General features: G+C 45.5%; 1 protein-coding gene across 1 annotated transcript in view; it reads left to right on the top strand.

The window, feature by feature from the left end:
- LOC141167876 (V-type proton ATPase subunit S1-like protein) overlaps positions 1-27,117 on the top strand; it is a 112,981-nt gene that overhangs the window by 60,718 nt on the left and 25,146 nt on the right. Inside the window, exon 4 of the mRNA XM_073655024.1 lies at positions 23,113-23,354. Coding sequence (XP_073511125.1) covers positions 23,113-23,354 — 242 coding nt within the window. The remainder of the gene's footprint in view (positions 1-23,112; positions 23,355-27,117) is intronic.

Genomic DNA, 27,117 nt, shown 5'->3' with positions numbered 1-27,117 from the left:
TCGGAGCCCCAAAATTATTTTCCGGGCTAGATGCAGCTAAAAATTATTATTAATTTTAAATCTGGTGGAGCTTAGTATAGATGGCCTAATAGGATCAGTGCTACACACTGCTACAAAGCCCAAATTATTTTCCAGCCAAGATACAGATAAACATGATTAGTAATTTTAAATCTGGTGGAGCTTATTATAGATGGCCTAATAGAATCAGTGCTGCACACTGCTACAAAGCCCAAATTATTTTCCAGCCAAGATACAGATAAACATGATTAGTAATTTGAAAGCTTAAAACGGTTGGTAGGGTGATTTTAACCAATCATCACGCTTTTACTCTCCCCAGGATGACACAGGGGTAGAAAAGTCGTTTCGGATCCATGATTTGTTCATCTTTATGAACGTGAGTCTGTCTACATTATCAGTGGAGAGCCGCGTGCGCTTATCTGTCAGCACACCACCAGCAGCGCTGAACACACGTTCAGACAGAACGCTGGCTGCGGGGCATGACAAGATCTCCAAGGCGTAAGTGGCTAGCTCCGGCCATTTATCCAGATTGGAAGCCCAAAAAGAGCAAGGGTCCAGTGACACAGTCATGGCTTCAATGTTTACTTGGAGATACTCCTGTACCATCGTCTCTAGGCGTTGACTATGTGTCAGACTTCTTGTCTCCTGTGGCCTTGCAAAGGATGGGCTAAAAAAGTGGTGAAATGATTCCACAAAATTGATGTTACCAGCAGATACTGTGGTTCTGTTACGGTTTGAGTGCTGAACACTTGACGGTCCCACGGTTGGCAAGTTGGAACTGTGAGATTCACTACGTGCACCACTGGTGTTTTGTGGAAAAGCACATGTAAGATTCTGCAACAGATTCTGCTGATACTCCTGCATGCGTGCATCCCTTTCTATGGCAGGAATAATTTCGGCAAATTTACTTTTGTACCGGGGATCTAACAGTGTGGCAACCCAGTAGTCAGGATTATTTCTAATTCTCACAATTCGAGGGTCATGTTGCAGGTAGTGCAGCAAGAAGGCACTCATGTGTGTTGCGCATCCAGGAGCACCAAGTCCCTGTTGTGTTGGTGGCGAGGTAACAATCATGCTTCCTTCCTCTGTCCTCCCCCCAACCTCGCACAGCAGAAATGTGATCAAGGTCTCCCTCATCTGATGAGTCTTCCATCAGTTCGTCCTCCACTTCTTCCTGGGCTCCTGCACCTTCCTCACTAGTTTGGCTGCTACCATGCGCCCTGGTAAAACCATCTCCCCCACCCTCACATCCCTGCCGCCTTGGTGCTGCCGACCGTCTGGACCTTGCAGATGTTAGCCCTTCCGCATACAACTCCTCCTCCTCTACTTCCTCCACCTCCTCTTGTGACACCACCTGACTCCGAATTCTGTTTAACATGTGCTCCAGCATGTAAATCACCGGAATTGTCATGCTGATAATGGCATCGCCAGCACTAAACATCTTCGTCGCCATTTCAAAACTGTGCAGAAGGGTGCATAGGTCCCTGATCTGAGACCACTCCTCCAGCGTGATTTGCCCCACCTCTGGATCTCGTTGGCCCAGGCTATACGTCAGAACGTATTGCACCAGGGCTTGTCGGTGCTGCCACAGTCGCTGCAACATGTGCAGAGTTGAATTCCACCGGGTAGGCACATCGCATTTTAGCCGGTGAAGTGGCAGGCCCAACGACTTCTGTAGAGATGTAAGTCGCTGAGCTGCGGGATGCGAACGGCGGAAGTGAGCACACAGCGACCGTGCCCTCTGCAGAAGGCCATCTAGTCTGGGATAGTGGGCTAAAAATTGCTGGACAACCAGGTTCAACACGTGAGCCATACAAGGCACGTGTGTGACATTGCCCCGGCGAAGGGCCGCACCCAGGTTTGCAGCATTGTCGCACACGGCCTTCCCTGGTTTCAGGTCCAGTGGAGACAACCATTCATGAAATTGGTTCTCCAGAGCTGACCACAACTCCTCAGCTGTGTGACTCACATTTCCCAGACATTTCAATGTAAAAACCGCCTGATGACGTTGAGCCCTACTGCCAGCATAGTAAGGAGGTGTGCAGGATCCCTTCTGCGCAGTTAGAAAGCTTGTGGCATGACCAGACAGGCTTTGGGTGCAGGTGGAAGACCGAGAGGAGGTTGAGGAGGCAGAAGCAGTGGAGGAACTTTGACATAAAGAGGATTGACGCACAACTCGTGGGGACGGCAAGACTTGGAGAGCAGCCCTTTGTCCTGCTGTCACCATAGTTACCCAGTGCCCAGTCAGCGACATGTAACGCCCCTGTCCATGCCTACTCGTCCAAGTGTCTGTGGTGAAATGCACCCTGTCACACACAGAGTTTCTCAAAGAAGCGGTGATGTTGTGTGCGACATGCTGGTGGAGCGCAGGCACACCTTTCTTTGAGAAGTAGTGCCGACTGGGCATCTGGTGCTGGGGCACTGCGACGGACATAAGGTCTCGAAAATCCTCTGTGTCCACCAGGCGGAAAGGCAGCATTTCTGTAGCCAAGAGCTTGCAGATGGTGAAATTCAACCTCTTAGCTTTCTCATGGCTAGGAGGAAATGGTCTTTTACTTGTCCACATCTGAGGGACCGAGGGCTGGCTATTGTGCTTAAACGGGGTTGATAAGGGTGTCCCCGGCAAACTGCCGGTCTGTGAGGAAGATGCAGGCGGACATGTTAGGTTGCCTTGATTCAAAGGTGGTGCTATCGATGTCGGACAGCGCTCAACACCAGCTGGTGTTACCACCTCCAAAGAAAATGATGACCTGCCAATCACGCTGGCTGTTGCAGGTAAAGAGGTGGCAGGTCTGCGCCCCAAAACAGGTGTGACTGCTGTCCCCCCAGTCACAGAGGATGAAGAGGCCACGGATGCACAAGATATGGCAGACGGTGGTTGGCCCGGCCGGCTAGGCCGCATTGTAGCACACTGAGCTTCCCACTGCAACTTATGCTTCATGTCCATGTGCCAGTTCATGCATGAAGTACTCAAACTATGTATTTTTTGGCCTCTACTTAGCTTTTGCTGACAAATGTTACAGATAACACGAGTTGGGTCATCTTTATCGATCTGAAAAAATGCCCAGGCTATGCAAGGCTTAGCACCCATGCGACCTGAAGAGCCACCACGACTTGTGGTGAGAGGCAGAGTTGTGTTTGAGGATGCAGTGGTTGACGTGCTTCCAGTACTACGTCTCTGTCCAGGAAGCCGCAACCTGACCTCGTCGTCACTAGCATCTTCCTCCACCTCCTCTGCTGACCTCATCTCTTGGCTGACTGTGGGTTGACAGTAAGTGGGATCTCCAACCTCATCATCATCACCCTGTGCGTTATCACACCCGTCGTCCTCAGAGCCAACCTGTTCCTGCCCTGACAAAAAACTAAAGTTGTCGCTCCAATCAGGTATTTGAGTCTCATCATCGTCTTCCTCATTGTCTCCACCAACAGGAGTTACAGTTTGGGAATGAGGGTCTACATTATGGTCAGAACCTTCTGCGTCTGGTCCTGGATCCGACTCATAAAGATTCTGGGCATCAGTGCAGATCATTTCCTCGTCTGGATTCACAGAAGCGCTGGAGTCGACCTCTGATTCCCAGGCTATAGTATGAGTAAACAGCTCTGCAGACTCAACCATCTGTTCTACCTCATACTCAGACGGGCAGCTGGAGATTTGGGAGCTGTGAGGAAGCAAGTGTGATTGGGGTGACACCTTTGAGGACAGGAGTATCTGTGATGTTGAAGTTGATGTGGAGGAGAGCCCACTTAAAGGAGCACTTGATATCCGTTGAAGCACCTGCTGTTTTTGTGCCTCATCTGGAATTTGTAGCGATTGGCGTGGCCGTAAGAAAGGGATCTTATCACATTGTCCGCTAAAAGAAGTAGACATTTTAGTTTGGCTGGAAGATGGTCTTTCTTCTGCAGATGTTACTGTTGCTTTAACACCTACCCCACGGACACAACCTTTTTTCCCCTTCCCAACACGCCTATTCCCCTTTCCACCAGCAGCAGGCCTTTTTCCACTCATTTTGGTGGTTAACTAATTCACAACTCTGGAGTTGTTTGCACAAAAAAACAATGGATGGGAACCGAGCAGAGCTGAGTGGCCAAACTGTGGTATTAGGCCCAAACTATTGGCTGGGTTAGATGGAGAAAAAAATTATATTCGATTTGCAACCTGATGGAGGTCAGTATAGATGGACTAATAGAAAAAGTCCCACACACTGCTAGAAGCCCAAATATTTTTTCAGAGCTAGATGCAGACAAAAAATTATTTTGAATTTGCAACCTGATGGAGGTCAGTATAGGTGGACTAATAGAACAAGTCCCACACACAGCTAGAAGCCCAAATATTTTTTCAGAGCTAGATGCAGAAAAAAATTATATTCAGTTTGCAACCTGATGGAGGTCAGTATAGATGGACTAATAGAAAAAGTCCCACACACTGCTAGAAGGCCAAATATTTTTTCAGAGCTAGATGCAGATAAAAATTATTTTTAATTTGCAACCTGATGGAGGTCAGTATAGATGGACTAATAGAGAAAGTCCCACACACTACTAGAAGGCCAAATATTTTTTCAGAGCTAGATGCAGAAAAAAATTATATTCAGTTTGCAACCTGATGGAGGTCAGTATAGATGGACTAATAGAAGAAGTCCCACACACAGCTAGAAGCCCAAATAATTTTTCAGAGGTAGATGCAGATAAAAATTATTTTCAATTTGCAACCTGATGGAAGTCAGTATAGATGGACTAATAGAGAAAGTCCCACACACTGCTAGAAGGCCAAATATTTTTTCAGAGCTAGATGCAGATAAAAATTATTTTTAATTTGCAACCTGATGGAGGTCAGTATATATGGACTAATAGAATGATGCTATGCCCAAAAGATTTTACTTCACTAGGTGCAGTAAAAAAATTGGTATTCTATACACAGGTGGTATATCTTGCAACACAGATAGGCTACTCCACTGACTAACACACTCTGCAATAGGCCAAAAAGGATTAGCTTTGCTAGATTCAGCCAAATGCTGTGAAAAAAACTTGCACAGCACTGGCACAGACCTGCCTGGCAAAAACTGATAGGAACTGATGTAACCTAGTCCTGAAAAGGACTGCAATTACAATTAGTCTTTACTCCCACAATCTATCTATTTAAGAGCACAGACCTGCCTGATAAAAGTCGTAGGAAATGCTGTAACCTAGTCCTTAAAAGGACTGCAATCACAACTATTCCCTACTCCCAAGCTATCTGTAGATTTGTGCGAAAATTGGCTTGAAATTAACAAGGTATAGCGCACACAGCAACAGCGGTGCCGTCTAACACGCAGCTGCAGCAGTGAGAAAATGGTGGCGACTGGGAAAATGGCTGGGTCTTATAGGGCAAGGACATGTGACATACACTGCCAATGACACATGCCCTTGCTTGTGTGAAAAACAGCAGTTCGCTCCGTGTGTGCGCTGCTGATAGGCTGACAGACTGCACCTCCCCACTGTAAATGCGGGAAAGAGAAAAAAAAATGGAGATCTTCATTATTCCTGCAGAGATCCATCCCCTGCCCCTCCCCCCACCCCGCTGTACACTCAAACTGCGTATTAACATTAATTTTCATCATTACTGAGAAAAAATCCAGTTATGATTTTGGTGCACGAACAGTTATCGAACATAACCTCGAACAGCCGAATTTTTCTCAAATCGTTCGTGTTCGCCGAACGGCTCGAACACCGCCCAAAACAGCTCGAATTTGAGATTGGCGAACAGTTCGAGTAGAACAACGCTCATCTCTAGTGTCAAGGTCAGAGCACGAGGACCGTGCATCTGCAACATGCTGCAGGCTCCAACACATGGCCGCTGCCAACTGTGAAGATCACAATCAAAGAACGGAACCAAGAACCTTGTGCTCAAGATGGCTGGCTATTATATATGAAATTATGTGTGTAAACTAAAACTGTGTTCTACCCTTCACCCACTACATGATTCCCCTAACTTTTGGTTCCCCTCACTTGTGATCCTGCTGAGGCAGCACTATGGTGCATACTTGCCTCCCATAGGTCAGGAGTGTGTAGTGTTGAATATAGATTCAGGGTCCTGACCAGTGCACCTTCCTTACCTGGGTGAGGAGACACTACACCTGCTGACAGGCTGCAGTATCCCCCCTTGTGGCGACCGAACCCTCAGGGGCGCCACACAGCCATGCCAGTATTTGGCATGGCTGTGATGGAGCTGGAAGTGCCCACACCGGAAAAGCTTGTTGATTGGCTGCGCTTCTGTAAGAAGTCCTTGTTTGGGGTTCATGCACGGACACTAGGTGTCTGGTATGGACCCCGAACTTTACTGTTCGGGTTTGCGTATCACTACTTGTGTGACATTAGCCTCACTGTAACGTTCTGTTGAGAATTTGCCCATGCTCTGCTTACTATCCTCAGCTCTGGCTGACCATGCACAGCAACATCCATAACTTTTCACATTCACTGATTCTGTGATACTCAGCCTAGAATATACCCATGCTCAGCTTATACTTCCTTCATCTACTGTAAAAAATCATTGTATTTATTACTGGAAAATTGTTTGCATATCTATATTTCGCTCAAATGTCATATCATGATACAAACCGCATACATAAATATGTATGATTGCCATCTTTTCTGCTGTGCGCTGCTCATATGGCCACTGTACAGCAGATGATCTCTTGAAGATGTGGCAACATATGCAACACATAAAGATAAAAAGAAGGTGTCTGCAGCCTAGGGGAGAACAAGTGTGCTGAAGGCGAATTTAGCGCTAGGAAGGAGAATGCACATAGGAGCAGAAGGGAACCAGAGTAAACGCAAAGGGAGAACATAGGAAGTAGATTTTAGGCTGGGCTGTCTATTAACTGTAGTTTTGAGGTTACTGGGTTTGTCGTAAAAATGGCAAATTGTGGCCATATCCTTTAATTTCTCTATACAGCTCAATAGCAGTCTCAATAGCAGTTGGAGCTCAGTTTTTGGATTAAATCAAACTGGAAAAACTTGTTATAGGTACGCTCACCAGATAGGGTTGTGACAGTCACAACTCCAATAGAAACATGTAAAGGCAGCTGCATGACTACCAATGAGTCATGAATCATGATCAATCATTGTGGTTTGGTCCTGATGAAGAGGCTTGAAAACCTTGAAACGCATTGACAAAATAAACCGCATTCATGCTTCACCTTCGTGTGTGATCGTATATTTGAACCATTGGGCAGTGTGGACTCTGAACCACCGCATTCCTCATTTATTGCAATTTTTTAATTAAATAGATAACCTGCTGCTGCCTGTTACCATCACCAAAATGCATTAGGGAGCTTGTTCCAAACTGAATGATTGAATTTAAAGGGAATATGTCAATAGGTTTTTGTTTTGCTATGTAATCTTGGAGAACCATAATTTAGGGGCAGAAAACCTGATTACATGGATGTATCACTTACTGGACTGCTTGATGTAGTTTGGGTAGAATCTCTGTTTTCTTTGTTGTAGATGCAGCAGTGATCGGAATGCAGAGCTGTGATAACCCCGCCCACACCCCTGATTGGCAGCTTCCTGACTGGCCTGCATGTGAGACCTAGTAATGTAGTGATAATCTCCTGCTAACAAAACACTGATTTTATTAAAACTAGAGCACACAGCCTAATAAAGTGACACATCACTGGACTCAGGCTCTCAGCCCCTACATTATGCTGCTCTCAGATTAAATAGCAAAAACCTGCTGACAGATTCCATAGAATAATAGAATCATAGAATGGTAGAGTTGGAAGGGACCTCCTGGGTCATCTGGTCCAACCCCCTGCTCAAAGCAGGATTCACTAGATCATCTCAGACAGATGTCTGTCCAGCCTCTGTTTGAAGACGTCCATTGAAGGGGAACTCACCACCTCTCGTGGCAGCCTGTTCCACTCATTAATCACCCTAACTGTCAAAAAGTTTTTTCTAATATCTAATCTGTGTCTCCTCCCATTTAGTTTCATCCCATTGCTTCTAGTCTTTCCTTGTGCAAATGAGAATAAAGATGATCCTTCTACAATGTGACAGCCCTTGACATATTTGTAGACAGCTATTAAGTCTCCTCTCAGTCTTCTTTTTTGCAAGCTAAACATTCCCAAATCCTGCAACCGTTCCTCATAGGACATGGTTTGCAGACCAGTCACCATTCTGGTCGCTCTTCTCTGAACTTGCTCCAGTTTGTCTATGTCTTTTTTAAAATGTGGTGCCCAAAACTGTACACAGTATTCCAGATGAGGTCTGACCAAAGAGGAGTAAAGACCGATAATGACTTCACGTGATCTAGACTGTATGCTTCTGTTAATACATCCCAGAATTGTATTTGTCTTTTTTGCTGCTGCATCACACTGTTGACTCATGTTCAGTCTATGATCTATTAGTATACCTAAGTCTTTTTCACATGTACTGTTGCTTAGCTCTATTCCTCCCATTCTGTATATGCTTTTTTCATTTTTATTGCCCAGATGTAGTACTTTGCATTTTTCCCTGTTAAAAACCATTCTGTTGGTTGCTGCCCACTGCTCCAGTTTATTTAGGTCTTTTTGAATCCTCTCTCTCTCTTCTCTAGTATTAGCTATCCCTCCTAGCTTTGTGTCATCAGCAAATTTAATCAGTTTACCCTCAATTCCTTCATCTAAATCATTGATAAAGATGTTGAACAATACAGGTCCCAGGACAGAGCCCTGTGGTATCCCACTTGAGACATTCATCCAGCTGGATGTGAAGCCATTTACAACCACCCTTTGAGTCCGATCACTAAGCCAGTTATGAATCCACCTAACAGTTGCCTGGTCCATTGCATACTTGGTCATTTTTTCAATAAGGATGGTGTGAGATACTTTGTCAAATGCTTTGCTGAAGTCAAGATATACTATATCTACAGCATTTCCCTGATCCACCCAGTCAGTGATTCTGTCATAGAAGGAAATTAAGTTAGTCTGACATGACTTGTTAGTTACAAACCCATGCTGACTCTGGTTAATCACTTCATTCTTATCCATGTACTTACATACATGTTGTTTAATAATTTGTTCAAAGATCTTTCCTGGTATAGAAGTCAGACTCACCGGCCTATAGTTCCCTGGGTCCACCTTCTTCCCCTTTTTGAAGATAGGAACAACATTTGCTCTTCTCCAGTCTTCTGGGACTTCTCCTGTTCTCCAAGAATTTTCAAAGATTATGGAGAGTGGTTCTAAAATTTCTTCTACGATCTCCTTCAGTACTCTGGGGTGTAATTCATCTGGACCTGGAGACTTGAACTAATTTATGTTAGCTAAATATTCCCTCACAATCTTTCTGTTTACAGATAACTTGGATTCCTCTATTCCTTTAAAAGGACAGTGAAGATCAGTTGATGTTACATTTTCTTTCTGAGAGAAAACAGATGCAAAATAGGAATTAAAAAGTTCGGCCTTCTCAACATCCTCTCTTACCATTTCTCCATTTTCATCCTGTAAAAATCCTATAGCATCTTTGACTTTTCTTTTACTTTTGACATACCCCCAAAATCCTTTTTTATTGCTTTTGACATCTCTTGCAAGCCTTAATTCATTGTCAGCTTTAGCTAACCTGATACGTGTCCTGCAGGATCTGCAGACTGCATTATAATCTTCTTTAGATATGCCTCCCTCTTTCCATTTAATAAACATTTCTTTCTTTCTTTTTAGCATGTGTTTAAGTTCTGTGTTCATCCATCCTAGTTTCCTTAAATGCTTCCCATTCTTCCTACTTTTCGGGATTGTTAACGATTGTGCTTTGAGAATCTCATTTTTAAAAATTTCCCATCCTTCCTGGACATTTTTGTCCTTAAGGACATCCAGCCATTGGATCCCTCCTATTCTCTTTCTGAGTCTCTTAAAATCTGCCTTTCTAAAATCTAACCTTGAAGTTTGAGTCTTCACATGTCTTCCTCCTCTAGTTATCCAAAATTCTATAATAGCATGATCGCTGCCTCCTAGGGTCCCAGCCACCTTTACCTCCTCAACCATTTCCTCCCTGTTTATAAGGATTAGATCCAAAGTAGCAGATCCCCTTGTTTTCTCCCCTACCTTTTGGAAGATAAAGTTGTCAGCAAGAGAGGATAAGAATTTGCTTGACCTGTTAGTTTTACTTGAGAGAGATTCCCAACAAATGTCTGGATAGTTGAAATCTCCCATGACCACTACGTCATATTTTTTGGAGAACTTGGTCATTTGATACATAAAGAGTTCATCCATATCTTCAGCTTGCCCAGGTGGCCTGTAGTAAATGCCTACAATGGTGTCCTTTCCGTTGTTCTCTCCTTGTATTCTTACCCAAACAGTTTCCACAGAACTCCCAGTCTCTGAAGCTTCAATCTCTGTGCAGATATACGCTTTTCTAACATACAATGCAACACCTCCTCCTCGTTTATCAAGTCTGTTTCTTGCAAATAAGTTGTATCCTTTTAGCCTTTTATTCCAATCATGTGTATCGTCCCACCAAGTTTCAGTGATTCCAATGACATCATATTCCTTTTCCTGCATTAGTAGTTCCAATTCTCCTTGTTTGTTGCCCATGCTTTGTGCATTTGTATAAAAACATTTTAGTTTGTGATTGGTTTCTCTTCCTCCCATATTTTTATTATTTAGATTTTTTTGTCTTTGTTCTTCTTTTCCACTTCCAGCAGCAGAGATCTCAATAGTATTAGTCAGCTGTATGGCTTTTTCTGGCCTTTTGCTTCCCTTCCCACATTGTTCTAGTTTAAAGCTCTTCTAATGAGTGTAGCAAGGCGACTTCCAAATACATGTTTTCCAGTCTTCGTAAGGTGCATCCCATCTCTAGCAAGTAGTCCATCGTATAGGTAAAGCACCAGTCCATTTAAAGCACCAGTTCAGCATTTTTTTTATTGCAGCACTGGAGTGGTGCAACTAATCTAAATTCTCTGCTCCTAGTAATATGCTTTACCAGGTGCTGTTTTCATCTTTTATCAACGCCAATCCAGTCGATCTTCTGCAGCTTGTGACCTGCCAGATCAATCCTGTGTGTGCTGGGAGAGCTGGAAGTCACAACTCAATGTAAATCTGTGAGAGGCAGAACAAGGCTCACATAGACTTACATTGAGAACCTCTAACTTCCGTTTAGTCAAAAGTTGCATTCAGAAGATGGCGGTGTGAGACAGGAGCGGTGCTGGGAGGAGCTGAAGACAGCAGCTGGTAAGTATAAGACTAGGCACAGGGAACTTAGATTAGTAGCACCACTTCAAAGATGCTATAAAAAAAACACTGGAATTGCGCTTTTAATGCGAAGTCTGCAGTGAGCTATAAGGCTCCCTCTAGTGGTGAATGTCGCTTTTAAATCTATTTTTGAATAGGGACTTTAGAGTATTTTTTTACAAAATTAAAAATCTCCTCCAATGACTAATATTTACTTTAAGGCTTGGTTCACACTGCATTGAGGCTTACATTTGACATTGACACAAATCAATAACCATATACCCAATATGTATGCCACTGTGTGGCTGCGCAGGTGCATATATCTTCTTTAAAAGAAAAATTGTATATGTTCAGGTATCCTGAATATTTTCTTAACCATTTAACTATGGTTTTCAATAAAGAAAAATACCAGTGTATTGACATATTTTGGCAAAAAAGGACACTGTTTTAGTATACTTTGGCTAATAAACGCCTATGAGAACAAGATAGGGAAGAAATGACATACAACATACAACATTTGTCAGATTGACAATCATCTCCTTTATATAGGTGAAGTGTTATATACCTACTAATGAGATTTCGGAACAACCGGACGACCATATAATGTATATGATGTTTCCCAACTTCCTTTGAGTTCAGATATCGGCAAAAAGAAGGATCAGGCTGTTGGATCTCTACATGCCTGATCATTTTGGTCTCGGGAGAGATAAGAAACCACCAGAGGTGTTTAGAAATGGGTTATTCCCCCCATTAAATTGATTTGGATTCACATGTATAGAGGGTGTGTGGGGGTGTAATTGGGAGGAATAACTCAGCCAAACAAGCAATCAGCCATCAGCTATCTACGATGTGTGGGCATCTTTCCACAGACGGCTGCCAGGGAGCAGGAGCATGTCCTGGTTGAACAAGTACAGTAGAATCTAGCAGCTTGTATATTGTATCACTGTTTGTTTCTGCCCTATACTGCAGCTGCTACAAACCTCTTGCCCTATTGTCTAGCCTCTCATATACCATTGACATCATGTGTGATTATACATTGTCAAAGGAGGAAAAGGCTTTATGACTGATGCAGGTACATTTTCCATGAAGGTCATATTACCATAAAAATAAAAAAACACAAAAGGACAGCGGTAAAGAGTTAATGCAGTTCCAGGCTTCCGCTGCTTTTCAGAGGCCGTCGCTGTTACGCTGTATAAACATTTTGGCCGCTGAGAGTTTACAGGTTATATTGAAATTGCTGCCCTTATATTTTTACTGTAATTGCAGGGGTCTTTGTTCCAAAACTAAAAAAAAAACCTTAACACAACCAAACAGTCTGAACTGCTCATACTGATATCGCAGATCTATAGTTGACATTTACAAATGTTAATTGCTCATATCATACTCATGTCTGTTCCAGCTGTCAGGCCTCCAATGAACTTGAGAACGATGAGGTCCTTTTTATTGAGGCCAATGTCATCCTCAGATGAGCTAAATATGAGTTTCAGAAGCATACAAAATTGTGCAGTTTTGGAAAACTTTTGTCTCCCGGCGCAGCTTGTTTTAAAAAAGCAAGCTAGGCTATACTCACCATCCCCAAGTCCAGCTGTCGCGCCCCCAGGGCAATGGGGTTCTCGGAGTCCGGGCCGATAGATGCTGGGGGAAAGGGATATGTCACAGTGGCTGGCCCGGTCCGTGGCCCAGGGCGGTCAACTAAAAGGGGGGAAAGTTTATATGGGGTTTATAGTTTGATCATGACACCACCTGTGGTTTCTGGTAATTTGTACCAACGCTGCTGCAGACCTCTGAGGCAGTTGATAAGGCAGCTGGAATGGAACGGCTCCCCACAGGTGGAGCGGGCCTCAGGGCAGGGTAGAGTTTGATGGTGGGTGGTGATGCTGGGACCTGTAGTGCAGGCGGAATGGCACAGCAGGAGTAACTGACAGGCAGGGGATTCGCTTCAATACCTTTACTGGTGCGGATGTCAGGTACAGGCCAGGGTACTCAGTAGGATGGGTGCACTTCAGGACTTCTCCCCTATGAGCGGGTATAAGGCCTCCTGGTCGGTGTCTGCCTCTCTGTATGCTCCTGGCCAGCCTGCAACTGGGCCTAGCTTATGTGTCGTGCTGTTCCTTCACCTGTCGCTTGGTAGTAGGACCTTCTGCTGGCAACCACTATCCCTGGTAACTCTGGGGCCTTCGTGGTTCCTGATCCTGTTAAGGGTTTAGCTTCAGGTCGGCCAGGGACTTGTAGTCCTCCTGGTATGCCGGTGATCCCTACTGGGTATAAAGGACCCTGTAGGCGCGGACCCGGTGGCCGGTTAGTATATTTGGGGTGAGCCTATGATGCTCCTCTGCCCCCTCAACTCCTCTCTCCTCTCCTCCTTGTCGTCGGCCACACTCGGGGCCCTCAATAATGCAGCAGATGTGCTGCGTCTTTCTGCTCTCAGCGTCAGCATGCTCTCAGACTCTCTGACTCTGTCTGACTGACTGAACTGCCTGGCTCCACCCTCAATATATATATCCCTAACGGGCTCCCTCTGGTGGTATGAGGTGGAAGGGTGGAGGTGTTTGTATGTAATGAGGGCCTCTTGTGGAGAAGTCCATCCATGCACCCTGGGTCCTGTGGTAAATGTGAACAGCAGGGTGCCACATTCCCCCATAGTACAATTCAGTACTCCCGGACTGAAGCATGTAAAATAGGTTAACAACAATAACAACAACAATAGTAATAGAGTTACAGTATGTCCCGTAACCAGGTGTCCATTTCACCGATGATGTAACAAGAGTAACATGAGGGACCCACCTGAAAACCCTCAACGTAGGCCCTGGGCGTGGCTACAGGGCATAGGTGATCCAGGTGCTGGACCACGTCTTCAGCCACACCAAACGGGTTTTTGTTCTGTGGTCAAATAAGGGGCACTTTGATAAGTGCAAACTATATACATGGACAGTTTTTGGCTGCTCACAGTCCTCAGACTACAAGTCTTTGTACCCTGACGGGTAACTAAATGCACACAGTTTACATAGCAAACAAAGGCAATACCCAACTGGGCAACTTTTTACATGGTAGACACTTCGTGTTTATTTCCTAAACCTGGCAGGGATTTGTCCTTGTGTGCTGCGTGTGGACCTTCGTAGCACTGGGGTGTCACTAGTGTCACTAGTGTCTATGCATGCCCTCTCTGTTAATCTAGCAGGTGTAAATGCTGGTAGATTATAGAACTGCCTTAATCTCTCTATGGGACTGGCAAGTACACTGTTCACTGGGCCTTCAGGCTCTGTCTCAATGGGTGATCCTCCTCTTACTGGGGACTCTTCCTGTTCCTGAGCAGGTTCTTCTAGAGCGCTCACAGGTTCTTCTTGTGGCTGATAGAAGTGTATTACGGGTATAATCACTGCTCCATCAAGTTGAGGCCAGTCCGCAGGGAAATCTCCTAGAACTGTGTGAAGCACTTCTTCCTTGGGTTCTTCCGGTGCTATAGGAGGTACTTCTTCTTCCGTTGTCTTCAGTAGACTTGAGCACACTTTCAGGTGGTCTCTTGAGACTGTTGCGGTCGTTTTACCTCCATCCTTACTAATCAGGCAGGTTTTACTGTTGTCAAATCTGGAGTTTAGCACAGTGTAGGGCTCTCTTTCCCACTGGTCATCGAGCTTGTGACCTCTTCTTTTCCGCTTTAGCACTATCTCTCCAGGTGCCAAGGGTTCTGCTGGTGCATGTTTATTGTACTGTTCTTCTTGTCTTTCCCTCACCTTGTTCAGACTGTCTTCGATACAGGCCTGTACTCTCCTGTACTGCTCTTGCCGATTTGTATCCCAGTCTTCAGTGGACATATCTGCTTCAGGTTCTACCACTCCGAGTTCCAGGTCCATGGGCAACTTTCCGGGTCTTGCTCTCATGATGTATGTGATTGTACAGATCTACCAGGTCAGGTAGTTTGTCTGGCCACTGGTTCCTTTCTTCCAAGGTTAAGGTTTTCAGCAGGTCTATGATGATGTTGTTCATTTTCTCACACAAACCATTGGACTATGGGTGATACGGCGTAGTCCGGATCTTTTTGCATCCGTACAGATGACAGAATACTTTAAACAGCTCGGCTTCAAAGGCAGGGCCTTGATCCGTCAGCACTTTGTCCGGGTATCCATGGGGCCTGCAGAAGTATGCTTGGAACGTTCTTGCTGCAGTTTCTGCTGTCAGATCCTTGACAGGGGCTACCACCAGGAATCGGGAATAATGATCCCCCATGGTCAGTGCATAGAAATAGCCTGACCTGCTGGGTGACAGCTTGACGTGATCCAGAGCGACAATCTCCAGGGGCTTGGTTGTTTTGATGGACTGCAAGGGTGCTTTCTGGCTGCCGTAGTCTTTTCTTCTGAGGCTACAGGGCCCACAATTCCGGCACCACCTCTCTATGGAACTCCGCATTCCAACCCAATAGAATCAGTCCTTCAGCAGGGTTTCCAGCTTCTTCCAGCCAAAGTGACCTGCTTGATCGTGGTGGGCCTCTAACACCATTTGAATATCTGTCCTGGGTACAACAATCTGTCACACCATTTCATGGGTCTTGGGGTTGACATATCTTCTGCACAGCTTCTCTCTGTAGATGAACAGCCGGATTCTTTCATTCCACAGGTGTTTAGCTTGTGGGGGAGCATCCTTCTCCAGGTGAGAACCTTCTTGGGTTATCAGTCTTTTGATGAGGCTGACAACCGGGTCACTGTCCTGGGTCACCTTCCAGCTGTGATGAGGTAGAGGGTTCAGCGTCCTTCCATGACATCTTCTGGTGGCGTGTTGCTCGTGGACCACTCCGCTTCGGTGGAAAGCAGGTAATTCAACTTCCTCTAAATCATTCACTTTATCCTCGGTGTCTGACTGGTGAGGCATCCTTGACAGGGCATCAGCATTGGTGTTCTTGTGACCTGCCCAATACTTGATGGTGAACTGATAATTTGACAGTCTGGCCACCCAACGCTGCTCCATGGCTCCCAACCTGGCTGTTTCCAGGTGTGTCAAGGGATTGTTGTCAGTAAAAGCTGTAAACTTAGTTGAGGCTAGGTAATGCTTGAATCTCTCAGTGATGGCCCAGACCAAGGCCAGGAACTCCAGCTTGAAGGAGCTGTAATTCTCCGGGTTCCTCTCAGTAGGGTGAAGCTTCCTACTGGCATACGCAATTACCTTCTCTCTGCCATTTTGATTCTGGGACAACATGGCTCCCAGTCCCTCGTTGCTGGTGTCGGTGTACAGCAGAAAAGGCTGGCTGTAGTCAGGGTAAGCCCGGATTTCTTCACCAGTCAGGATTTCCTTCATTATTGCAAAGGATTCAGCCTGCTCTTTGCCCCACTGGAATGGGGGACTCTTTCCTCTTTTGGACTGTCCTACCAGGAGGTCTTGTAGAGGTGCTACCTTTTTGGTATAGTCCTTTATGAACCTCCTGTAGTACCAGACCAGTCCCAGGAATTGCCGTACCTCTTTGATGCTTCTCTGGGTCTGGTGCTACTCCCTCCGAGCTGACTACGTGTCCCAGGTACTGAACCTTCTGCTTGAGCAAGTGGCATTTAGAAGGTTTTAGTTTCATCCCATACCGGGACAATTCTTCAAATACCTCCGTCAGGTGCTTCAGATGGTCTTCATACTTGCACGAGTACACGATAACGTCATCCAGGTACAGCAGCACTGTCTCAAAGTTCCGGTGTCCTAAGCAACACTCCATCAGCCTCTGGAATGTTCCAGGGGTGTTGCAGAGCCCAAACGGCATACTGTTGAATTCGCACAGTTCCATCGGGGTGGTGAAGGCTGTCTTCTCCCGGTCTTCCACAGCAACAGAGACTTGCCAGTACCCACTAGTGAGATCCAGTGTAGAGAAGTAATTGGCAGATTTGAGTGCAGCCAGGGATTCCTCTATACGGGGCAAAGGGTATGCATCTTTATGTGTTATGCGATTAATTTGTCTATAATCTACACACATCCTCATGCTACCGTCCTTTTTCCTGACCAGGACCAGGGGAGCTGCCCAGGGGCTACAGCTATCCCTTACTACCCCTGCCTTTTTCATGTCACGCAACATTTCCTTGGCTTTCTGATAATGTCCTGGTGGTATGGGTCGGTAACGCTCCTTATTGGGTGGATGGTTACCGGTGGGTATGTGGTGTCGTACCCCTTTAATCCTTCCAAAATCAAGTGGGTGCTTACTAAACACTTGTTCATATTCCTCAACCACTCTGTAAACACCGTGTTTCTGATTGACAGGAGTGGCGTCAGTCCCAACATGGAGCTGTCGACACCAATCCTCCAGCTGAGCTTCGGAGTCATTGTCCTCCGCTGTATCTGGTGGGGTCAAGGATTCCACTGTGTGTATGGCATCATTATCCACAGTATACAATCTGGCAACAGTGGTGTATCGTGGCAATTAACTTCCTCCTCCTCACAATTTAGGAGACATACAGGTACCCTTCCATTGGGTACATCAACTACCCTTCTAGCAGTTAAGAGTGTAGGTCTGTGCTCTGAGCTAAGGGGCTCCACTACCGCCTGATAGTTCTGTCCCTTGAGACCTATTGCTACCCTACACCAAATCAGCATTTCACTCATTGGGGGAATCACAATGGGTATCGCGTCTGTCACCCGTACATTACCAATCTCACCACCTGTTAGCTTTACCTGTTGCTGGTACAGGAAGGCTCGAATCTCTCTCTGGAGCACCTTCCTCTGCCCTGGTTTGGCAGTGTCAGCAATTTGTTGGAGTAAAAACAACACTTCTCCCAAACAGTTACCAACAATATTTGTACCAAGTATCATATGCAAGTCAGTATCACCAGGGTTAGATTCTATGACAATTAGTCCTTGGTCCTTTAGTTCCACTCTCCCCACCTTCACTGTCACGTCCTTAACCCCTACTAGGTTAAGAGGAAGGTCGTTAAAGGCATACACAGAGAGGTTCGGGGCTGGCGGGTGGAGTTCATCTATGGACCAGTACCTTTTGTAGAGGACATCAGGTATGATGGTTACCTGTGAGCCGGTGTCCAGTAACGCAGGTGTTGCTATGCCGTCCAGCACGATGGATAGGAAAGGCCTTCCTCCTACGAACCGGTGGTACCAGCTTGATGGGCCTGGTTGATTTACTCCTTGGTGTCGGCCCTCGGCCCCAGGGTTTGCCCGTTTAAAGGACAGTTCCGCGCGGTGTGGCCTGCCTTGTGGCAACGGTAGCAGATGAAGTCTCCTGGAGGGCGATTTTGGTCGTTGGTCCTCCCACGAGGTGGCGTTGTCCTCCTATGGGGTGGTGTTGTCCTCCTACTGGGTGGCATCATCCTCCTTCTTCTCCTCATCCAGGGGACATCCTCAGGACTGTCGGCGAGTTGGATCCTTCCTTCCGGCTCAGGCTCCGTGTGTAGCTGCAGGGTGCTCAGGACAGTGGCCAGGGTTTTACTTAGCTGACGCACTTCAGAGCGCAGACTGTCTAGCTCGCTAGGGGGCACTGTTTGCATCTTTGTTTCAGCCGTTAATGAAGGAGCAGCGGGTGCTGTGGGCACTGGGGTGGCCCCACCCTGGTAACGCTGGATAGCAGTCCCTGATGTTTCCAGGGGCTGAAGGCCCTTAATAGCCATCTCCTTCAGGGTGTCAAAAGTGGCATTTGGATGATCTAAGGCCCACCACCGTACGGTTCTGCTCTCCTCCTGGGACCTCAACCCCCGGATGAATTGTTCTGTCAGCATTTTATTTTCATCTTGTATGCTGGCTGGACTAAGCTGTTTCAGGGCCCGCAAGGCTTCCTGTAAGTGCCAGGCATAGTCCCTGATACTGTCCTCAGGTTTCTGGGTACAGTGGTAGAACCTCATCCGGAGATCTGTCTCAGTGCGGTTTTCAAAGACAGTTTGCAGTCTCTTAAAGATAATGGATACTGATTCCTGGTCTGCGGCTGGCCAGGTTTCAACTTCCCGCTCTGCGGCACCAGTCAATTGTCCCAGCACAACAGCGGCTCTCTGTTTACCAGTCATTGGGTACATATCCAGTACACCGCATATTTTCCTTTTGAATCCAGACATGGTGTCTGGTTTGCCATCATACTGGGGAAGCCATTTTGCTCCAGGGATATACGGCAGGGCCATGGGTATCAACGGAGTCAAGACCCCTGCTGGTGGGGCGGCCTGAGCAGCGCCGGGCGTGAGTTGAGCATCAGGAGCGTTAACCGGTGCTCCGGCGTTTTGCTGGTCGTCGGCCATGGTTGCGCCCCCCTAGTGAACCGTAGCCTACCTCCTGTTTCTTTAATCGGGTAGGCCGCAGCTCCGCAGACGACGGTCTCCTTCCAGGACCTGATGCTTCCTGGTGCTGCGTCAGAACGCGAGGCGGGGCTTGAGCGGTTACGCCCCTCTTCTTCCCGCGCAGCGACGCGGTAATGGTGGCGATGTTCACCACAGTTAAAACACAGTTCAAATACGGCACACAGTACCCGGTGGCAACGGGCACGAAATCCTGTTCGTGACGCCAGAAGTTGTCGCGCCCCCAGGGCAATGGGGTACTCGCAGTTCGGGCCGATAGATGCTGGGGGAAAGGGATATGTCACAGTGGCTGGCCCGGTCCGTGGCCCAGGGCGGTCAACTGAAAGGGGGAAAGTTTATATGGGGTTTATAGTTTGATCGTGACGCCACCTGTGGTTTCTGGTAATTTGTACCAGCGCTGCTGCAGACCTCTGAGGCAGTTGATAAGGCAGCTGGGATGGAACGGCTCCCCACAGGTGGAGCGGGCCTCAGGGCAGGGTAGAGTTTGTTGGTGGGTGGTGATGCTGGGACCTGTAGTGCAGGCGGAATGGCGCAGCAGGAGTAACTGACAGAGACAGGGGATTCGCTTCAATACCTTTACTGGTGCGGATGTCAGGTACGGTCCAGGGTACTCAGTTGGATGGGTGCACTTCAGGACTTCTCCCCTATGAGCGGGTATAAGGCCTCCTGGTCCGTGTCTGCCTCTCTGTATGCTCCTGGCCAGCCTGCAACTGGGCCTAGCTTATGTGTCGTGCTGTTCCTTCACCTGTCGCTTGGTAGTAGGACCTTCTGCTGGCAACTACTATCCCTGGTAAAGCTGGGGCCTTCGTGGTTCCTGATCCTGTTAAGGGTTTAGCTTCAGGTCGGCCAGGGACTTGTAGTCCTCCTGGTATGCCGGTGATCCCTACTGGGTATAAAGGACCCTATAGGCGCGGACCCGGTGTCCGGTTTGTATATTTGGGGTGAGCCTATGATGCTCCTCTGCCCCCTCAACTCCTCTCTCCTCTCCTCCTTGCCGTCGGCCACACTCGGGGCCCTCAATACTGCAGCAGACGTGCTGCGTCTTCGCTGCTCTCAGCGTCAGCACGCTCTCAGACTCTCTGACTCTGTCTGACTGACTGAACTGCCTGGCTCCACCCTCCATATATATATCCCTAACGGGCTCCCTCTGGTGGTATGAGGTGGAAGGGTGGAGGTGTTTGTATGTAATGAGGGCCTCTTGTGGAGAAGTCCATCCATGCACCCTGGGTCCTGCGGTACCTGTGAACAGCAAGGTGCCACACAGCACTGAGTCTGCTCCCGGTGTCTGTTATTTTATGCAGTGCTGACGTCACATTGACAGCCAAGCAGTGAGCTCAATGGCTCGGCCTGTGTACACAGCATAAGCTGCTGCGCTCAGTAATTGGCTGCACGGTTGTTGACGTAATGTCAGCCCTTCAGACTGCAACATCTGAAGAGTTTGACAGAGAGAGATCACTTCCTTTGTCAGCCCATTGGCACCCCGCAGCGTGACAATGGGCTCCGTACATGCCATATCCCTTAGCCAATCGGATCCCACCAGGGGCGGGGCCTGATAGTTTAACTGTCAGTCAAATGCTGTCAGAATAGATAATGCACTGTGCAACATAAAAAAAAATGTTTTTAAGTATTTAAGAGTTTTAATAATGAAAAAATGGTTTATGTCACATATTTTGTATTGTTCTGTTCGTAACATAATGACCCTTATAATAAAATTGTATCATTTGTCCTCCCATATTGTGAATTAAATAAAAATAAGAAAAACTATGCTAGAATTGCTGTTTTTGTTAATCTCAGCTTAAAAAAAAAGATATAATAACTGATCACATTTTTTTTATCTATTCAAAAATGATGCCAGTAAAGACAACAGCTTGTTAAGACCTCACACAGTCGTGTAAACAGGAAAATGAAAAAGTTAGTGTCTTAATTTTTCTTATGTAAATGTAATAAAACATAAAAGCGGTAGAAATTAGGTATCTCCTTAATCATAGTAAACTGCAGAATAACGTCAACAAGTCAATTACATTGCACGGTGGATTCTATAAAGAATTACATTTAAATAGTACAAATGAAAAATACAGCTTGTCCGGCAAACAATAAACCCTCTTACAAATCCACTGAAGGAAAATTGTGAGACCCCAAATATGGAGATCCAAACACAAATGATTTTTTTTGCAGAGAGTGTATTATTGGACCAAAAGTATTAAAAAAAACCCCAACACTATATCAATTTAGTATCACCGTTTTTGAACATCCCCGCAGAATAAAGTTATCACTTCATTTGTGCAGCACAGCAATTAGCGTAAAATTGTAAACGCAAAAAACAAGAGCTTCATTCTTGTTTTCTCTATATTTCTTCCTATGAAAAGTTAATAAAAGTTTGCTAATCAGTTATATGTACCCTAAGAATGATGCCACTGACAAATCAAAATCATCCCAGAAAAGAAAAATGTTTATATGACTGTCACTGAAAAAAAGAAAAGTTCTGACTTCTGGAATGTGATAATAAAAAGTGAAAAAAAAATGGCATAAAGGCCAAAACTGGTTATGACACCAAAAGGTTAACTATTCACACTTTTATGTTTCACCTGTTATGCATCAAAATAAAATTACTTCTGTAGTTTAGGATGAATATTAAGATGACATACTAGTTTGGTCTCCTATGGAGAATAAAATACATTGGTGTGGATAAAAAGTTTTTTTTTTTTTGTTTACCTCTCCTGTGTATTCCTGCAGATTTTCTTCTGTCTTCAGCAAGGAATGGGCAGATAAATGTCAATTAGTCACTATTTGTGCCTGCCTGCTCCATTCACCCTGCTCTGATTACCAATTTCAGACATTAGGACTGTGTAGGGATCATCTCGGGCTGCTGCCTCCCCTATAACGCTCTTGCTGGGAAACAGTAATCTGAATCGACAGACACATTTTGTGCCTTGACCACCCCATGTATCTTGTTAGCAGCTAAAATCCGACCTATTGAATATGTTACATGAGAATGTGCATTGGATTTTTCAAGACATTTGCCACAGATTTCACATTGTACATTGCAAAAGGTGAAATCTACTGCGAACATATGCAGAATAGATTGACATGCTTGGGATGTAAAACTAATCTGTCACCAGGTTTTTGCTACCCCATCTTGAGACCAGCATGATATAGGGGCTGAGACCCTGATTCCAGAGCACTCACTTTACTGGTTGCTGCAGTTTTGATAAACACACAACTGATTGTCAGCTTTCTGTGCAAACTGTGCATAGGCAGAAAATTACCAAGCAGTGATGGGGTCATTTTTACACAGGGCTTATGAATATGGAGGACTACGTGGCAGCAGGTTTACTAGTCCTCTAGTGATAATCTCCTGCTGATAAAACAGTGATTTTATCAAAACTACATAAAGCAGCTCAGTAAGTGACACATCACTGGAATAAAGGTCTCTTTCTATACATTATTCGGCTCTTAGATTAGGTAAAAAACGTGATGACAGATCCCTTTAAAATCAACAGCGCAAGTCAGTTTCTGATATAATCCCATCCTCTGTGTTACTGTTTTATTAAGCTTTGGTTTTCCACCGTGTGTGAACATTCCTTAACACAAAGAACTTTTAAAACGTTTTATGTCGCGTGATATTCATTTCTGTAAGCTTGCATTTGTTACTTTGTGTTTTTATACAGAGTATATATTACAACATAGCAAGGAAAGAAACATTGATCGGAGAAGTGACGAATGAAAGCAGTTTACCTCTTCACAGTACCGTCAATATCACCAAAAATGGCAAAACTTGTATTCTGTTTGGAGTCAAGAGAATAATAATCAGATTTAAGAATCAAACTCGGCTGGACCTGACAAACACAAATTTCAGCCTGTCTGACAATGTGGATGTAGAAAAATCAAACTGCAATGAAGACAATTCCACGTAAGCATGTATGGATTTATTTTTCACAAATTGTATATGCTGTATGAATTGGAGCATTGTGCCTATAATATACAACATCCCTGACCTCCGAGGTTGTGAGCTCATCTGGACTGGACCTTCTTCTATTGTGTCTCTTCTGTATATGGTGTCTGTACATCCGACTCTTCTAAGAATCTTCCGTTTGCTTTGCAATACTGACATTTATTCCTGGTATCCAGAAGTGTCCCCAAAGTGTTCTTTTCTATAGCACAATTCTCTTTCTCTACATGTCTTGTCATGTCATAGAAGCAGTCAATGTGGATCAAATATTGACTCAAAGTTTGAATGAAAATATTAATATTTTTACTATTTTATTGTTGAATCATGATCAGTATTAGGCTTCCTTCAGGCATCAGTGATTTTTCTTGTGTTTTTTTCTATCAGTGTCAGAGTTTGGTCAGTGTATCAGTTTTTACCATCAGAGTTTGGTCAGAGTTTCATTAGTTTCTCTTGGATGGAAAAAAAATGATGATGGTTTCTGAACCATCTCCTATTGAACAATCTATTAGGCTATGTGCGCATGTTCAGGATTTGAAGCAGAAATTTCCTGAGCGTTTCTGCATCTCCTTGGCAGGAAAAACGCTGCGGAAAGACACGCATTTTTGTTGCGCTTTTTAATGCTTTTTTTATGCGTTTTCTAAAGAGTTTTTGTACATCAATGAATGCTTTCTGGATCTAAATAAAGTTATTTGATGGGACATTGCTTTAACCCTTGGATTACCGTCAGAACTAGGGTGAGTATATTGGTTAATTTAAATGATTAAAGAATGTGTCTGTTGTGTTTCAAATAAAGTGTTTACTCTGTGTCTGTGTGTTTATTTAACTCTTTATTTTAGTTTAATTAGGTTTTTTGATGAAAGAGTCTGATTGGCACCTTATCATCACCAAACAAAAGAGCTAGGTGTCAGCTAATCCCATTCACCCAATCTTCATTAGCATTTCATGTAATATCTGAGGCAGCTGTGAGCTGCTATTTTTAGCCTAGGAAGGTGCCATTAGGCAAACATGGTCCTTGGCTATTATTAACAGTTCACAGCTGTTTCGTTAGCCGCTACGTCCCCACGAACAGCAACAAGCCGCACTTTGAACGCAGCGTATTTTTGCTGCGTCCAAAACATGGTGTCTAATGCCGCACCTTTGTTGTCGGTACATGTGAATCCACCGCATATAATGACATTTCAGTCGGTTAAAATCTGCAGCGGAGAATAGCGTGTCCACTACAGAAATTGACATGCTGCTGGTGAGTTTGGGTACGTCGCCATGATCAGGAGCCACTGCAGGTTTGACGCTGCGTGTTTATACAGCATTAAACCCACAGCTTCCAGATGTTACAGCATAGTGGATGGGATCTCTAGAAATCCCATGTCCACTATGCATGCATCAGAGGCTGCGGATCACCTGTAGACACTGACATGCGGCGCATCTTTCAGGACCGCAGCATGTCAAATTCTCTTGCGGAGTCGCTAGTCTCCGCAACAGAAATTTGACCTCTAGAAAGTATAGAATGCGGTAAATACGCATGGTTCAGTGAACACGTGTGGATTTACCTGCGTTCAATAGAATGCAATGTTTTGGACGCAGAAAAAAATATGCATCCAAAGCGCTGTTACGTCTGGATTGTGAGCACAGAACCTAAATTTTTTAAAAAAAATAGCGTGGTCTCCCGCGTCATTTTTATAACCAGCAGAGGGAAAGCCGACCGCTGGGGGCTGATATTAGTAGCCGAGGAAGGGGCCATTAGCCAACAATGTTCCCTGGCTATTAATATCAGCCCACAGCTGTTCGTTTAGCCTTTACTGGCTAGATTACAGGGGGACCCCAGAAAAAATTTGACGTAGGGTCCCCCTCTAAAATCTAACCAGAAAAGGCTAAACAGACAGCTGCAGGCTGATATTAATAGCTAGAGAAGGGGCCAGGATTACTAGCCCCCTCCGCGGGTAATAATATCACCTCTCAGCACTCCCAGAAATGGCACATCCATAAGATGCGCCAAATCTGGTGCTTAGCCTCCGCTCTTCCCACTGACATGTAGCAGTGGCGAGTGGGGTAATGGGGTTGGGGTTCACGTCAGCCTTGTATTGGCGGCTGACGTGAAGCACAGGTTAGTAATGGAGGGTGTCTTTAAGACGCCCCCATTACTAACCGCTTAGTAAAGTTGTCGCCGCTTTTTCAATAAATACACGGCCAGAATAAAGTATTTTAATGAAATAAAAAACACGGTTTTAATTTTTTTTATTATTATTCTCTCAGTCCCCGAATCCCTCGATCTTATGAAAAAAAAGTAAAATAACAAACAACCATATACCTCACGTGTTCGCCGTCATGACGCAGTCCACGATTACCACCAATGGTTGTCCCTCCGCGATCTGGGTCACTTCTGCAGCAGCACTGTAGAAGACAGCAATGTATACTGACAGGAGTGTAAAATCACTCCTGTCAGTGTACATGCTGCTGGAGTGAGGTCACTGGGGTTCATCAGCTGAAGATCAGCTGATCAGCCCTGGTGAGCTCACCACCAGTACTGGTGGGAACATTCTTGAGAATGTTCCCACGGGGAGGTCATGTGAGCGATCAGCTGATTGCTCACGTGACCGCAGGTCCTAGCAGCGCAGTACACTGCTGGGAGCTGGCTCGCTCCCTGCTGTGTACCGCTGGCAGCCGGGAGGAGAGCATCGCCGGGGGACATCGCCGGACAGGTGAGAATAGTGTTTTTTTTTTTTTTTTTACTTTTTTAAACATTTTTTTACTACCAGTGGTTCCCGGCTCGGCTGAGGAGAGTACTGCTCCCCCTCAGCCGCGCCGCTCTCACTGTTATCAGGGGGAGCAGCGGTCAGATGAGAGGAGTAGTACTCCTCTTCTGCCGACTCGGGTACCACACGCAGCGTTTCACCGCCCTTTGGCTTTAATTGAAAAGCAGCAAATCCGCAGGTATAAATATTATACCTGCGGGTTTGCTGCGTTTCAATTAAATCAATGTTCGGGAAACGCTCCGGAAACGCTGAACATAATGGTAATGCTGCGTTTTCTTACGCAATGGTAATCCTGAGTGGAAATTTCCGCATCATGTGCACAGCACATCAAGATTGCGATTGCAACAACTGGCAGACCGTTTTTGATGTGTTTTCGTGGCGTTTCCACGTGGAAAAACCTCAGCGAAAATGCATCAAAAACGTTATTTGTGCACTTAACTTTAAACGATCTATAGAGTTTGATCTGACACTCAATAATGGACAAGTTTTCTTGCTTTTGTGCGGACCACTTGGTCAGAGGAAAAAATCAGACATGTGAAATACCCTATAGAACAGGGATGTCAAACTTAAACACACAGAGGGCCAAAATGAAAAACTTGGACAAGGTCTTGGGCCAACCAGTATACAGTATAATGGGCCCCACATAGTCCTCCATACAGAATAATGGGCCCCAAATAGCCCTCCATACAGAATAATGGGCCCCAAATAGCCCTCCATACAGAATAATGGGCCCCAAATAGCCATCCATACAGAATAATGAGCCCCAAATAGCCCTCCATACAGAATAATGAGCCCCCTATAGTCCTACATACAGAATAATTGGCCCCCATAGTCCTACATACAGAATAATGGGACTCCATAGTCCTACATACAGAATAATGGGCCCCACGTAGGGTAGGTTCTTGTGTCAAGGCCCAAATATAATTACCCTGCGGGCCAGATTTGGCCCACAGGTCGGAGTTTGACACATATGC

The sequence above is a fragment of the Phyllobates terribilis genome, unplaced genomic scaffold (assembly GCF_046119375.1).
Source record: "Phyllobates terribilis strain yellow unplaced genomic scaffold, ASM4611937v1 Scaffold_1__5_contigs__length_1240528914, whole genome shotgun sequence".
In the NCBI taxonomy this organism is placed as follows: domain Eukaryota; kingdom Metazoa; phylum Chordata; class Amphibia; order Anura; family Dendrobatidae; genus Phyllobates; species Phyllobates terribilis.
This window is presented reverse-complemented; position numbering and strand designations above follow the sequence as displayed.